At 42.2% G+C, this 15,987-nt stretch overlaps 1 protein-coding gene across 2 annotated transcripts; it reads right to left on the bottom strand.

The window, feature by feature from the left end:
- Positions 1 to 366: 366 nt before the first annotated feature.
- On the bottom strand, positions 367 to 7,867 carry LOC115143740 (kelch repeat and BTB (POZ) domain containing 8). Of its 2 annotated transcripts, XM_029684217.2 has the most exons (5): positions 7,597 to 7,867; positions 6,294 to 6,501; positions 5,702 to 6,008; positions 4,656 to 5,466; positions 367 to 4,057 (listed from the first exon to the last, which is right to left on the bottom strand). In XM_029684217.2, the coding sequence occupies exons 1-5, from the start codon at positions 7,610 to 7,612 to the stop codon at positions 3,594 to 3,596; spliced, it is 1,806 nt and encodes a 601-aa protein (XP_029540077.2). In that variant the 5' UTR covers positions 7,613 to 7,867; the 3' UTR covers positions 367 to 3,593. The 2 variants fall into 2 exon arrangements, with proteins under 2 accessions (XP_029540077.2, XP_029540076.2); XM_029684216.2 differs by lacking the exon at positions 6,294 to 6,501.
- Positions 7,868 to 15,987: the final 8,120 nt, after the last annotated feature.

The following is a 15,987-nucleotide window of genomic DNA, read 5'->3' as shown; positions in this document are numbered from 1 at the left end:
CTCCCAAAAGTCCAGGAATTAGCATTTTAGGCTCCTAGGCTATCAATTCTGGCCGGTTTATCTTTTAGCTAAAGACAAATCTATTTCTGATTGTCTTATCTTTCACTAAAAAGGTCACAAGAATGTCGCTACTCAGGGATGTCAACTAGGTCTATTTGTTACAAAAGTTGCAACCTTGTAACTAACTGGTGATGGGTATCATGTCTCATAAGATGTTACATGAATGTGATCTATGTTAGCCTACTTTCAAAAATAGCTATATATGTACAAACACACACACACGGAGTATAGGCTACAAGGGGAATAAAAGGTTAGAAAACATTCATTCAGCACCAAATAATCATATGGCAATTTTTTTAAAGTCACTATGGTTTCACTTGTCATTTTATTCTCAAATTATGTGCAATGTGAATTTCACAGTTGAGCTCAACCACCACTATTCCCCAAACTACAGACAAACCAGCAAACAAAAAGAAAAGCAGTAAGATTCTACTGGTAGTAGCCATATCCATGCAGGATGCATACATACAGGGCTTGAATGAGCTTGGGCATGGCCACACAAGGCCAACTATATCTTTTGCACAAAAAGCACATTGACTGGCTGATTCGTTGTACACTTTAAGTATTTCACAAAACTGATGTGTTGGAGATAATGTAACATTGGAGTTACAGATCTGCTTATTGTGAAGTTTTGGTAAAGCAAAACTACTTTGAATATTTACATTAATCGCTCTTCTATAACTAAACATAAAAAATGGAAAAATAGCCATTGAAAATAACATTTCTACTTTTCAAGTTATAAAAGAAAAAAAGTTGTAAAAAACTGTGCAAGTACAGCAAACGTATATTACACATGAAACAAGACATTTAAATACAGTACTGTTTATCAATAGAAATCCTGAGTTGTCCATTCCTGGTTCCCACGTGAGTTTTTAGGCATTTGAGGAAACCCCTTTTCTCCTTCCTCACCCATGGAGGGCACTGCTCTGGCCAGATCAAACCAGTGCCAAGTGATGTGCAGTATTTTTCTTTACAAAAGTTCATGTCCACAGCTACAAACAGAACGTTTTCATACTACTCTCCAGTTGAAATTCTGTGATGACAGAACTGCATTTCCCAAGATTGCTTTGTGGTCAATGATATATTTTGGGGAAATGCTTTAAATATGAGATCAAATAAATGATCATATGTAGTGCAAAGATGATACAGGAACCTGCATGAGGAAATTGACGTCATTGAATTTGTTACAGTTCCATAGGGAACATCAGTCAATTGCTGTTACTTATTTAATATATACAAGATCATCAAAAAAGCAGCACCAATAGTTTGTTTTTCTTTATGTCATAGCATAGAGATGGATTCATGTATAAAATAAGCACACTCTGTGGTAATGCTCTGTCCAGGTGGGTGCTGCTTGGTCAAGTTTGCAGTGACGGACCGTTGAAGAGTGATTCAGTGCAATGATCAATAAGACTTGAGACACACTACCTCGCCAGGCTAAAACACACAGGACTACTATCTGGATGCCCCACCCACCCATAGGCACAATGGGATCTGGACTAAATTACACACCAACAATCTCTACTTTACTCCTCCTCTGACAACTACTGTACAGCAGCCAGCCACACAGGCAAATATTGAAACATTTCAACGAACAAAGGTAAGTACCCAAATTAAGCTTGAAAACAAAATGTAATCCACTTCAACTAGCGTAAACCTAAATGTAGGGCTGTGACGATACCAGCATTGCAATATTTTATCAACGGCAAAAATGAAAACATGAAGCAGACCACCCTCTTTGGCCCTTTAAAAACCTGCTGTATGTCAAATATTGTGCTATAGTTTGTAAAATAAATAAAGGTGACTCCGGATAACATAATGAGGTCTATTTCCAACATTATAACTGTTATCCTAAAGAAGTTAAATCTGCTTCATGTTGTTTCCTTGCCATAATAACAAGTATTGCAATACTGGTATCGTCCCAGCCCAACCTAACTGTATCAAAGTTTCCTTAGTTATAGCTAATTGACACTTTATCAACTTTTCAGATGAAACAAAAGTTCTTAAATGCATTTTGGCATTTAAGAGGTAGGTTAACCCAAACACTTTTTAAAGCAGATTGTAATGAATACCAGACATGCTGAAACCCCCCCCCCCCAGAAAAGACAATTCTGCAGCGAGCTGCCCACACTTTGGCCAAATCAATGCATCAGCCTGAACCATGTCCCTTCATTCCTTATCTGACTTCTGTTAAGTTGCTATCAAAGCAAACTGTTGCCTGGTTCGAAATGTCACACTTATCTTGGCCAACCACACATCTGACGCCCTGCTCGTTTCTCCAATGTGGAGAGTGAATCGTCTAACTTGGGGCGGCAGGGTAGCCTAGTGGTTAGAGCGTTGGACTAGTAACTGAAAGGTTGCAAGTTCAAATCCCCGTGCTGACAAGGTACAAATCTGTCGTTCTGCCTCTGAACAAGGCAGTTAACCCACTGTTCCTAGGCCGTCATTGAAAATAAGAATTTGTTCTTAACTGACTTGCCTAGTTAAATAAAGGTAAAATAAAAAATAACTTCTCTTAAGTTGTCTTGGCATGTGAAACTCGTTGCAACAAAATGGATGCCAGCTCTGAGAGTCCATTGCATTACGAATTCAAAAAGTATAAATCCAACTGCAACGAAGTTGCACATTGGTTGACAACTTAGGCCATCTCTTGAAAGCAAAGTATTAGTTTCATAAAATAGCATCATACCGATCACACATGGCAATAATACTAAATTGATCTAAATCACTAGCACACTTCATACACAACTAATAAACACTTCCACAAAGATGAACTTGCTGTAGGGAGCAATCAGCATTCAAATCAATACAAAAGTCAGACACAAAAACCCTCAATCTGGGCTAACAACCTACCAATGAGCAACACTGCTCATCTTACCCGTATGTATATATATAAAATTAATTATATATATATATAATTTTCACTTTATGCTAACATGTCGTGGTTCCATAACTAGAAGGTACTTCATCTGATCCATCAACTGCATGTCAATCAATTGTAAAATTTTGAACCTAAAATTTTTAAGATTAAATGGAACAAAATGGCTCAACAACAAGCAAACATAATAATTGCACTTATAATTCATTGGACTGTAAAACAAGCATCAGTTTGGGTATTTGGTGCTAAGTGGAAGAAAAAAACACAAATACTGCAATCTTTTGAAAGCACCCCCATTTGATCGTGTTAAACCTTATATGTTAATGCTTTAAGACTAAACTCTTAACTGCCCTTGTGGTGCAAAACAGGACAGCATCAGGCACAAGACAAGCAGGACCTCACGCTCCCTCCTCCCGGAGGGGTTCAACCCAATAAATGTTTGTCACATACACCAGATAGGTCCAGTGAAATGTGACGTTTTACAGGGTCAGCCTTATCAGTACAGCGCCGCTGGAGCAAATTAAGGTTAAGTGCCTTGCTCAAGGGCACAGAGATATTCACCTTGCCGGCTCGGGTATTTGAACCAGCAACCTTTCGATTACTGGCCCAATGTTCTAACTGCTAGGCTACCTGCCACCCATTCCCCAAGGTCCTCTCAGAGTACTTTCTGAAGACACTGCGGGTACAGTTTGGCCACCACACATTCAAAATGGCGGCCCAGGTCCCAGAGGCGGTCAGGCGTCTCGTAGACTTTGGTCCAAGCATCCGCCTCGTCGTCATACTGGTAGAGGGAGTTCTTCCTGCTGGTACGGAACACGTGTTCCTCCACCATGACCTGCGTGGCTCGGACAAACAGGTGCAGCTTGCCCTGGAGGAGCAGGGCCTTGATGTAGGGGCTGGTGGCCTGGTCGAAGGGAAGGTCCCTCTTGCGGGCCCAGGTGTTCTGTTCGATGTCGTAGACCTCCATGGTGAAGGTGCGCTGGTGGTTCTTGCAAATGCCAGCGATGTAATAGATGGAGCTCTTGTGTAAGGCAACCAGACCCTGGCTCCGGGGTACACTCATTGGGGACAGGTGGCCCCAGTAGTCCTTGCGAGGGTCAAAACAGAAAAAGTACTCACCTGTTAAACAGAGAAGAGAAGCACCAGTGTTAAGACACATTTTGAAAAAAGAATGAACTGTAGCTTTATATTTATTTAGTCTCCTACGCCTGCCAGCAGCATACCACCCTGCATTCCATGGCTGGCTTACCTCTGAAGCTAAGCATGGTTGGTCCATGGCTGAGAGACCAGATGCTGCTGGAAGTGGTGTTTGAGGGCCAGTAGGAGGCACTCTTTTCTCTGGTCTACAAAAAGATCCCAATGCCCCAGGGCAGTGTTGGGGACATTGTATAGGGTGCCGTCTTTCGGAATGGACATTAAAACGGGTGTCCTGACTCTCTGTGATCACTAAAGATCCCGTGGTACTTATCGTAAGAGCAGAGGTGGTAACCCTGGTGTCCTGGCTAAATTCCCAATCTGGCTCTCATACCATCATGGCTACCTAATCATCCCCAGCTTCCAATTGGCTCATTTATCTCCCCTGTAACTATTCCCCAGGTCGTTGCTGTAAATGAGAACGTGTTCTCAGTCAACTTGCATGGAAAAATAAAATACCTCTCCTGAATCTTTTTCCCACTGCATTTCAAGATCCCATAGTCGCTCCACTATCCCGACTCACCTTGGAGGATGTAGATGTGGTCTCTGTACTCCACAGCGCTGTGGAACTCCATGGCGACAGGCATGGGGCTGACGGCAGTCCAGCAGTTATCCCTGGCATCGTAGCACTCCACTGACTTCAGTGCATTCCTTCCGTCCCCTTCGTACACACGGCCCCCCAGGGCGTACAGCTTCCCACAGCAGTGGACCAGCCTGCAGCCGATCCGGGCCCGTAGCATGGGCGAACGCGCCAGCCAACGGTTCCCTGCATGCTCGTATTGCCAGAAGTCGCTCTCCGCACGGTGGTCGATGGACACCTCGCTGTTGCTAGGGCGGTAGCCCCCAGCGATGAATATGTCGTTCTCCGATGACACCAGGATGCCCACCTCCCGCAGGTCATTGGGGGGCTTGCAGAGCTTGAACACCTTCCCAGCAGCAGTGTCCAGGCAAGGCACGGTCTGCTTCTTCATTGAGTGTTTGTGTGCCGCGTCAAAGCAGATGACCATCTCGGAGGCGGTCATGCCCAGGCGCTGAGAGCAGCCGTTGAGACTTGCCTTGGTTTCGGCAGGTTCCCTGGACAGAGAGAGGGCGCAGGCGAAAGGGGCCGGGATGCGGCTGAGAAAAGAGTCATCCAGGAGGGGCAGTCGGATGCATTGAGAAAACACCTCAGCCAGGTGGGTCTCCCTGCGAGGGCTGTCGTGCTCCAACCAGCGCACAATGCTCTCATACACATGCTCTTCCTTCTCCACGTTCAGGTCATCGTTGTTCAGGATGCTCACCAGCTGCTCCTTGGTGAGCTGGAGGAACTCCTGCTCCCGTGCCACACACAGGAACTACAACACAGCACCGCATGTTACATTTCATCTGTCACAGCATGCTCAACTAACAGACCTGGGATACTTATCTTATTTAGTGTGTCATCTACCATATGTACTTCAATGTGCTCTCATATTACTGTAGTTATAAGGCCATATTAACAACAGATCCATACATTAATCCTTCCCAAAAGGCAAGCAAAGTGAAGCATAACAGGGGAACAGAACAGCTTGTTCTTAGAATAAAACCCACCTTCTTGCGTATGTAGTCCTGGGAGCGCTCCCTCAGCAACTGGTGGCCGTAGGCGTCTGCGAACATGTAGACCCCGGTGCAGTTCTGGGGGTCCAGACGACTGATCATGAACAGGGCACACTGGTCCTGCAGGGCTGGGATCTGGAAGATGCTGGCTGCCGTGAACAGGGCCTGGACATTGGACTCGGACAGCATGACTCTGGACGTGTAGGCATAGTCCAGGACCTGATGCATGGAATCAGACTCAACCCCGATGAGCCGCACCTCCCTCTGGCTGCTCTCGGTAAGGCCACTGGTGAACATGGACCTGGTAGGAAGAAGAGGAAACAGAAAATGCATAAAAGTTTGAAAGGTGTTGCAGCATATTTTAGGCTCTTGCCTACTCCATTGCGGTCATTGACATGACAATAAGTTACAGAGTTCGCATGATGGCGCAAACAAACTGGCACTCAGGCTAGTCGCGGTATTTGTTATCATATAAAGGTTTGACCCTTCAAAAACTCAGCATAGCTAATACATTTCCCTGAACTGAAAGTGATATCCCAAATGTAAAAGACTAAAAGCAAGCAAACGCCTCACATATCTGACCTACCTAAAGTAAGGGCTGATTGCTGCAAGGACATTTCGGTGACACGGAAATGTCTTGCCATGGTCCACCTCAACGACAATGTCTGTGAGCTGTGCTTCATCATACAAGGCTTTGAGCTGCTGGAGGATGTTACAGGCATGAACGGCATCAACCCCACTGTAGGTTGTGTTCGCAGGAGTCACATTCTGTACTTGTAACAGCTTGCCTACGTCTATGGAACAAACATGAAAGAGACAACATGCCTTTTAAAAATTATGGATTAAACAACACTGACATACGAGAGTCACAAACAAAAGGCTACAGATGTTAAAATTATGTTGGTACTAAATACGATTACTTAACGTTAATGGCATCATTAGCTAGCTATATGCAGCACAATTGAGTCAAGTGTACTTTACAGAGTGGAGAACAAATAATCTAGCTACAACACGTGGAGATTAGTAGCATGAATCTATTACTAAACTAAAATTACTTTTCGATACCTTGTTTGTAGCGCTAACGTTACCAGTGTACCATGGAAATTCCCCACCCAGTTCAACTTGTGTGCTCGAGTTAATGACAGAACAAAGACCCGTCTAAAACAACGAGGCTTTCACAACAAGCCAGCTAGCTCTGCGGATTAGAAACTCACAGTTGCATAGTACCAGAGCAAGTCATCCGCGGCATTATTAGCCGGCTAAAGCAGCTAGAAAGCAATCTTTTAGCCCTTAAAGCAGTCAAAACGGCCACTAAAACCACATAACGGATAGTCACGAATCTATTTGATCGTTAAGGATATCGTGCTGATGATGTTGAAATGGAGCTAGCCAGTTAACTGGCTATCCAAGTAAACTGGCCAACCACCGTTAATTGTTCGTCAGGATGAGACGTGGTACTGTAGATAACTGGACATATCTACTTTTCTGTTGGCTAACTATAGTAGCGGTAGATATTAACTAGTCAACTATCTAACTACACACTTTGACAACTATTAATAAAAGCTAAGATAGCTACGAACAGGTTGACAGTCTTAGCCACGACTGTCATTTGCATACAAAGACATGCAATTGTTTAGACTCGGCTGTACTAGCTAGCCATCTATCTGATCGAATTAGCTAAGGTTATAGCAATGCTAACTAGCTAGCACACATTTTAAAGAAGCCATTCGCTTACAGCTTCACTTGTAGCTAAAACAAAAGAGAAGTCATTGTCTATTACTTTTGTCAGAGTGTAATCTCGGCTATATATCCTTCATTATGAATGATGGAACTTTAAAATGCGTTAAATAAGTTTGAATCGTCAACACAAACAAACAAGAAACGCTAACCTCCACTGGCAGCCATTCTCCCCCAGTCTTTCTCAAACTGGTCTACAAGCTCAAAGCTGTTAAGGCTAGAAGGGATACAGCTTTTGTTAGATTAGACTTTTCGTACTAACAGGTTAAGATAATTTACGCAGCATGTTATGATAATTAACGTAGAATAATTATGTTCTGGGAAGGGTTAGCTAAAACGCAAAACATTTCAACTTTTGACGTTAATTTGATAAAAGCTGAATCCCTTCTAGCCAAAATCGTCTCAAAGCAGACCGTGAAACGTCACTACTGTGAGCCCCGGAAACAGACGACAGCCAATCGCAAGAGAGAGCAAGCCAATAAAATTATTTTGGGTAAAGAGAAAGCAAAATAAAATATCAAAGCAACCTTTCAAAAATGAATGATCAATTTATTGTCTCATTTTGACATAGCCCACAAGGTTCCGTAAATAGGTAAATGTGAGTTACTGGTACTAATTGATTGTCTACGTGAAAAATACGTTTTCTCCAATCAAAGGATAGATTATTGCATTGCATTTTCAAAGACATTTTGATACATTGAATGTATCCTGCAAAACACAGGAAAAGGGAAAAGCTATATGCTGTTCATCTATATGTTATTTTCACATTCAAATGTGATTTTATCTAAATATAATAAATACACCATAGAAATATATATACCCAGAGCATTTTATTTAGGAGAGAGAATGTTTTTGTAATGTTACCCAGATTTTACCCAGTTTGAGTGTCCAGCTCTCCATTAGTTAGGGGAACATTTGATTTATGTTAGCAAAACCTCCTGAAAACCTATTTAGCATGTTTTGGCATTGGTGTTAGGAGAGCATTCCCTAAATGTCTAACAGAATTTACCCAGAACGTGGATATCCAATATTAATGTTCTAGACATGCGTGGGAATGTTGCAAGAATATTCCTGTGTCCAGTTTTCTGAGGGTTCGGAAAATATTCCATTAATTTCCCACCAAACATACACAGAACATGGTTGTCATGTTCTTAGAATAATAGATAAGAAATGTTCTACACACGTTTCATGGAAATGCTGCAGTAACATTTCTGTGTGTCACCTGATGGTCCCAAAGAAAACGTTTCAACAACAAAAACAAGTTTTAATTACACACCATGTTGTTACTGTTTCTGAACCCATCAAAGCCCGATTGGTGAACCACTGATCCATTTACAGCGCTTTCTGTTGGCAAGATTATGGACAAGCACATACACACGTACACACACACACATATTTAACACACTTTGACTACAAGCAGATGATGGAGAAATGCTCAACTACATAGAATCAATAAATATACTGATATTTTCACGAGAGGTAGCGGACATGTGGTAATAATTTGTGCTCAAGGGCTAATCCTACAGATTCCCGTCTTTCAATGAGAAACCAATTTGAATTAGATCAGTTAGGGGTGTTGTAACTGTGGCCAAATAATTACATTAACATACAGTATATTGCTAAGAATGTGAGAGTAGTGTGTCTCCCCTAGCAGATCTTGAACCAAGGCCACCAGCACCAAGCACCAATGACCTAACCATGGTCCCAATAAGGGACCCCATACTCAACTGGCGGACTGCGGTCTGGATCTGGACCCAGAACTAGTTCAATACTACAAACGGTGTCCCAACTATTTTTTATTTTATTTAATAAAACGTTTGAATCGGTCGGGCTTCGACCCCTGGTATCATATAAAAACACATAAGACAAAATTAGCCGAATTGTAGGAAATACGCTTTGAAATAGCAAAAAATATATATCTGCCTCATGCAAAATTGTGTGGAATTGCGGGAAATTGACTTTAAAGCTTCTAAATGCTCAACAGGGGTGTGAACAGTTTGGGGTCGCATGGGTTGCGAGGTATCCTTTACCTATGCACATTGACTCGGTACCGGTACCCTGTGTACAGTATATAGCCTCATTATTGCTATTTTGTTGTGTTACTTTTTAAAAAACTTTAGTTTATATAGGATATATTTTCTTAACTCTCATTTTCTTAAAACTGCATTGTAGGTTTGGCTTGTCACCTAAAACCCTCACAAACTTTTACAGATGCACAATCGAGAGCATCCTGTCGGGCTGTATCACTGCAAAGCTCTCCAGAGGGTGGTGCAGTCTGCACAACGCATCACCAGGGGCAAACTACCTGCCCTCCAGGACACCTACAGCACCCAGTGTCACAGGAAGGCCAAAAAGATCCTCAAGGACATCAACCACCTGAGCCACAGCCTGTTCACCCCATTGCCATCCAGAAGGAAAGATCAGTACAGGTACATCAAAGCTGGGACCGAGAGATTGAAAACAGCTTCTATCTCAAGGCCATCAGACTGTTAAACAGCCATCACTAGCAAAGAAAGGCTGCCACCTACATACAGACTCAAATCATTGGCCACTTTAATACATTTATTTTAATTTTACCAGGCAAGTCAGTTAAGAACAAATTCTTATTTTCAATGACGGCCTGTTCAGGGGCAGAACAACAGATTGTCAGCTTGGGGGTTTGAACTCACAACCTTCTGGTTACTAGTCCAACGCTCTAACCACCCTGCCGCCCCTATGGATCACAAGTCACTTTAAATAATGCCACTTTAATAATGTTCACATATCTTGCATTACTCATCTCATAAATATATTTTTTGAATTTAACTAGGCAAGTCAGTTAAGAACAAACTCTGATTTACAATGACGGCTATGGCAGATTTTTATCTTGTCAGTATAAGGATTCAATCCAGCAACTTTTCGGTTACTGGCCCTACACTCTAACCACTAGGCTACCTGCCACAGTGTGCTTATAATGTACCTTATACCATCTATTGCATCTTGCCTATTTTTATTTATTTGATTTATTTCACCTTTATTTAACCAGGTAGGCAAGTTGAGAACAAGTTCTCATTTACAATTGCGACCTGGCCAAGATAAAGCAAAGCAGTTCGACACATACAACGACACAGAGTTACACATGGAGTAAAACAAACATACAGTCAATAATACAGTATAAACAAGTCTATATACGATGTGAGCAAATGAGGTGAGATAAGGGAGGTAAAGGCAAAAAAAGGCCATGGTGGCAAAGTAAATACAATATAGCAAGTAAAACACTGGAATGGTAGATTTGCAGTGGAAGAATGTGCAAAGTAGAAATAAAAATAATGGGGTGCAAAGGAGCAAAATATATAAATAAATTTAAAAAATACAGTAGGGAAAGAGTTAGTTGTTTGGGCTAAATTATAGGTGGGCTATGTACAGGTGCAGTAATCTGTGAGCTGCTCTGACAGTTGGTGCTTAAAGCTAGTGAGGGAGATAAGTGTTTCCAGTTTCAGAGATTTTTGTAGTTCGTTCCAGTCATTGGCAGCAGAGAACTGGAAGGAGAGGCGGCCAAAGAAATAATTGGTTTTGGGGGTGACTAGAGACATATACCTGCTGGAGCGTGTGCTACAGGTGGGAGATGCTATGGTGACCAGCGAGCTGAGATAAGGGGGGACTTTACCTAGCAGGGTCTTGTAGATGACATGGAGCCAGTGGGTTTGACGACGAGTATGAAGCGAGGGCCAGCCAACGAGAGCGTACAGGTCGCAATGGTGGGTAGTATATGGGGCTTTGGTGACAAAACGGATTGCACTGTGATAGACTGCATCCAATTTGTTGAGTAGGGTATTGGAGGCTATTTTGTAAATGACATCGCCGAAGTCAAGGATTGGTAGGATGGTCAGTTTTACAAGGGTATGTTTGGCAGCATGAGGGAAGGATGCGTTGTTGCGAAATAGGAAGCCAATTCTAGATTTAACTTTGGATTGGAGATGTTTGATGTGGGTCTGGAAGGAGAGTTTACAGTCTAACCAGACACCTAGGTATTTGTAGTTGTCCACGTATTCTAAGTCAGAGCCGTCCAGAATAGTGATGTTGGACAGGCGGGCAGGTGCAGGCAGCGATCGGTTGAAGAGCATGCATTTAGTTTTACTTGTATTTAAGAGCAATTGGAGGCCACGGAAGGAGAGTTGTATGGCATTGAAGCTTGCCTGGAGGGTGTCCAAAGAAGGGCCATAAGTATACAGAATGGTGTCGTCTGCGTAGAGGTGGATCAGAGACTCACCAGCAGCAAGAGCGACATCATTGATGTATACAGAGAAGAGAGTCGGTCCAAGAATTGAACCCTGTGGCACCCCCATAGAGACTGCCAGAGGTCCGGACAGCAGACCCTCCGATTTGACACACTGAACTCTATCAGAGAAGTAGTTAGTGAACCAGGCGAGGCAATCATTTGAGAAACCAAGGCTGTCGAGTCTGCCAATGAGGATGTGGTGATTGACAGAGTCGAAAGCCTTGGCCAGATCAATGAATACGGCTGCACAGTAATGTTTCTTATCGATGGCGGTTAAGATATCGTTTAGGACCTTGAGCGTGGCTGAGGTGCACCCATGACCAGCTGTGAAACCAGATTGCATAGCAGAGAAGGTATGGTGAGATTCGAAATGGTCGGTAATCTGTTTGTTGACTTGGCTTTCGAAGACCTTAGAAAGGCAGGGTATGATAGATATAGGTCTGTAGCAGTTTGGGTCAAGAGTGTCCCCCCCTTTGAAGAGGGGGATGACCTCAGCTGCTTTCCAATCTTTGGGAATCTCAGACGACACGAAAGAGAGGTTGAACAGGCTAGTAATAGGGGTGGCAACAATTTCGGCACATAATTTTAGAAAGAAAGGGTCCAGATTGTCTAGCCCGGCTGATTTGTAGGGGTCCAGATTTTGCAGCTCTTTCAGAACATCAGCTGACTGGATTTGAAGGAGAAGGAGAAATGGGGAAGGCTTGGGCGAGTTGCTCTGGGGGGTGCAGTGCTGTTGACCGGGGTAGGAGTAGCCAGGTGGAAAGCATGGCCAGCTGGGAGGAGGTGTTCTTATGCAGCTGTTCAGGGAAGCTAGAAACCATTGGTTCGGGTCACAGCGATTTAGACAGCTGGCCGGGCCATCGGTAGCAAGCTAGCATAGGATGGAGGTCTATTATTAGCCACCTCGTGCGTTTCCGTCGGTAGGATTAGTGGTGTTCCGTGTGGTAGAGGGGATGAATCCAAATCACACACAAAAAACAAAAAAACAATAGATATAGTTATAGAGGCCCAAGAAAAAATCAAAATTAAAATGAATAAATTGTCTATTCAGGTAGCAGCCGATAAGACAGCTGACGGTTAGCGGACCGCAGATGGGCGTTCAGGTAACGTCGCGACGGAGGAGCCAGCCGGATAACTTCTTCGTCGGTAGTCCAGTTGTGAAGGCCCGGTGGGGCTCCGCGTTGGCAATAAAACGGGTCCGGATAGGTGATTGTAGCCCAGGAGTGATTGATGGAACTCTTCAGCTGGCTAGCTCCGGAATAATTGATGTTTGCTCCGGTATCGACGAAAGCCGATAGTCACACGGATAGCAGTTAGCTAGCTGCGAGATCCAGGTATGAATGTCCAGAGTTAGCGGTTGAAATCCAGGGTCATGGAGAGAAAAATAGGTCCGGTATGTTCCGGTCCGAGCCGCGCCGTACAAAACTGGCGATAGATTTTCGAGTTAATGGATAGCTGATGACCACAAACCGTGGTTAGCTGAATACTAACGATTAGCCAGTAAAGAAGCTAACTAGCGTCTGATTAGCTTCTGATTAGCTTCTGGTTAGCTTCTGGTTAGCTTCTATGGAGGATTACAGATTTGAGGTAAATAATATATATTTTTTAATATAAATATAAATTGGTGAGGCGGGTTGCAGGAGAGTGTTTTGAAGATGAGTTTATGGAAAATAAAAAAATATATATAAAAAGGTTTGCGAAAAAAGTTGTAAATATATATATATATATATATATACGGGACACGACAAGACGAGGACAAAAGACTTCTGAACTGCTATGCCATCTTGGAACAATCGATGCTGCTCGGTCATCGCTAATCCATATATTTATATGTACATATTCTTATTCCAACCCTTTAGATTTGTGTGTATTAAGTAGTTGTTGGGGAATTGTTAGATTACTTGTTAAATATTACTGCACTGTCGGAACTAGAAGCACAAGCATTTAGTTAAACTCGCATTAACATCTGCTAACCATCTGTATGTGACCAATAACATTTGATTTGATTTGGTTAAGGGTTTGTAAGTAAGCATTTCCTGGTAAGTTGTATTCGGCACATGTGACAAATAACATTTGATTTGATTTGAGTTGGGCATTTGTTACTATGCCGATAAATGACAATATCCATCCGGACCTTTGTCACCTAGGAAATTGGTGTGACTGGACCTTCTCAAATAGTATTTGAGTGCCCCTGCCCTAGGGCACGCATGTGCTTATTGAGCCAGTATAGTTAGGCCATGTCCGTAAACAAATCCTAACCCCTTCTCCCTAGACCCTTGATCTGAAACAACTGGATAGGTGTAAGCAATAGGATGAATGCAAATCTCAGGTCTGTTAAAAGTACACTCAAGAAAAACTATTTTATTGATCATAGTGATTCAGGAATGGAGTAACATTAAAACAGGGTTATATACCCCACCAACATTAGACAACTATACAAAAAGCCCGAAAATTGCTGAAATAAGTCAATCAAATCAACGATGAGAGAACAGTCAGATTAACTGATAAATGACACAGACATGGTGGCATAGGAAGAAGATCGGAATGCCGTGAACAAAGAGATTTTGAGTTAAACTCCCAAGGGAGGACATGTTGAATAATAACTACTGTATAAATGAACATGCACAATGTAATCATGTATGTTAAAGTGTGTCAAATATGTCAATTGGAAAAACACTGTATGTTAAAAGCATTGTGTGAAATCCCTAATCTTGCCAACAAACAAAGAGCTGTGAATGGATCAGTGGTTCACTAATCAGAGCCTTGATGGGCTCGGCCACAGGAACAAGGGGTGATCTATAATTATGAAACACTCTGATTAGGCTACTTTCCTCCAGTGTGGATTCTCACCCACATTTTATAATTAGATTATGTATAATTTACAGAGATGGGTAGAGTACAGAAAATATGTACTTCAGTAAAAGTACTATTACTTAGATTGTAATTTACTCAAGTAAAAGTATGCCTCTTAAGAAACTATTCAAGTAAGAGTAAAACGTATCCAGTCAGAAAACTATTTAAGTACTAGTTAAACATTTTGTTTGGTCATTTCATTTTACACCTCATGGCAAACTGTGACAGCGACAACAAATTAGTGCAATTTATTAATTAAGCCTTCCAGCACCATAGTGGAGATGTCTTCCAGCACAGGTAGTTTACAATGAAGACTGACAGTAGGCTGGACAGGCTGGACAGTTTCAATTAAGGTCTTACACAGTTCACTTAATATCTATCAATGTGCTCAATTTCATAAAAAGGTCAACGGTACTCAAATTTTACAATTTGAATAGCATTAATGACAATTACTTTTACAAGTAGATGTGATGGTGAATGCGTACTAAAACGATTTGTTCCAAGTGTGATGTTCAATTTTTCATTCAGAATGAAATATCAAGGTTGATCAGTCAAACAACAATCAATATCTAAATGTTACTATCAATCATGTTAATAGTATGCACATCAGACACATTTCAGCATGGTATAACATTTTCTACATCAATTCTCCTAACCTGCTATTAAATGAACAATTTTGACAAAAGCTGTATCCCTTCTAGACAAAAAGGGATTTACCCTCCATCCTCCTTCTCTTCCAAACCTCTCCTTTCCACCTTGAGGGGGGTTTTGTTTTCTTTGTTGGCACATTCTCATTCCCCTCTGTTGTGCCACTACAAGTTGTAAATAAAAAGACAAACACACAAACATTTTTGATTTCTAGTATATGTTGTACAAAAAGCTTACTAGGATGATCAACCGCCTGTATGGTAGATGTGCTTATGACATTTAGACACACATACACACAGAGTGAGAGAGAGCAGTAGAGTGGGAGGATGCTTCGCTGGACTGACCCAGCTCATGTTAGCTAGCTACATATTTTACACTGCAGCTAGTTAGCTAAGGGACAGATAAACATTTACTAGGCAGGGGTTTGCTTTGTGGCAGGGGTTTGCTTTGGGGCAGGGGTTTGCTTTGGGGCAGGGGTTTGCTTTGGGGAGGGTTGTGTTTTTTTTAATGGGGGTAGTGTGTTTTTTCCCTTGTTTACATTAGCTGTTTTGCAGGTTTTACTATAGAATTTCTTCCATGCTATCCACATTTCCTCATCTGCTTGCATGCACCTTCCCCATATCAAGGTGTTTTGGTACTTCCCTTATGAACTATGCTTTTCCATGTGCTAACTTTTATTATAAACTGGGTGGTTTGATCCCTGAATGCTTGATTGGCTGATAGCCAAGGTATATCAGACCGTATACCACGGGTATGACAAAACATGCATTTATGCTGCTCTATT

The sequence above is a fragment of the Oncorhynchus nerka genome, linkage group LG15 (genome assembly GCF_034236695.1).
Source record: "Oncorhynchus nerka isolate Pitt River linkage group LG15, Oner_Uvic_2.0, whole genome shotgun sequence".
Classification (NCBI taxonomy): Eukaryota; Metazoa; Chordata; class Actinopteri; order Salmoniformes; family Salmonidae; genus Oncorhynchus; species Oncorhynchus nerka.
The sequence above is the reverse complement of the archived record's forward strand: the minus strand, read 5'-3'. Positions and strand labels throughout refer to the sequence as shown.

Coding starts and splice junctions, on each gene's coding strand:
- LOC115143740 (XM_029684217.2), bottom strand. Junction 6,009..6,293: donor GCAATCAGCCCTTACTTTAG/GTAGGTCAGATA, acceptor TCTTCCTACCAG/GTCCATGTTCACCAGTGGCC. Junction 5,467..5,701: donor AGGACTACATACGCAAGAAG/GTGGGTTTTATT, acceptor GCTGTGTTGTAG/TTCCTGTGTGTGGCACGGGA.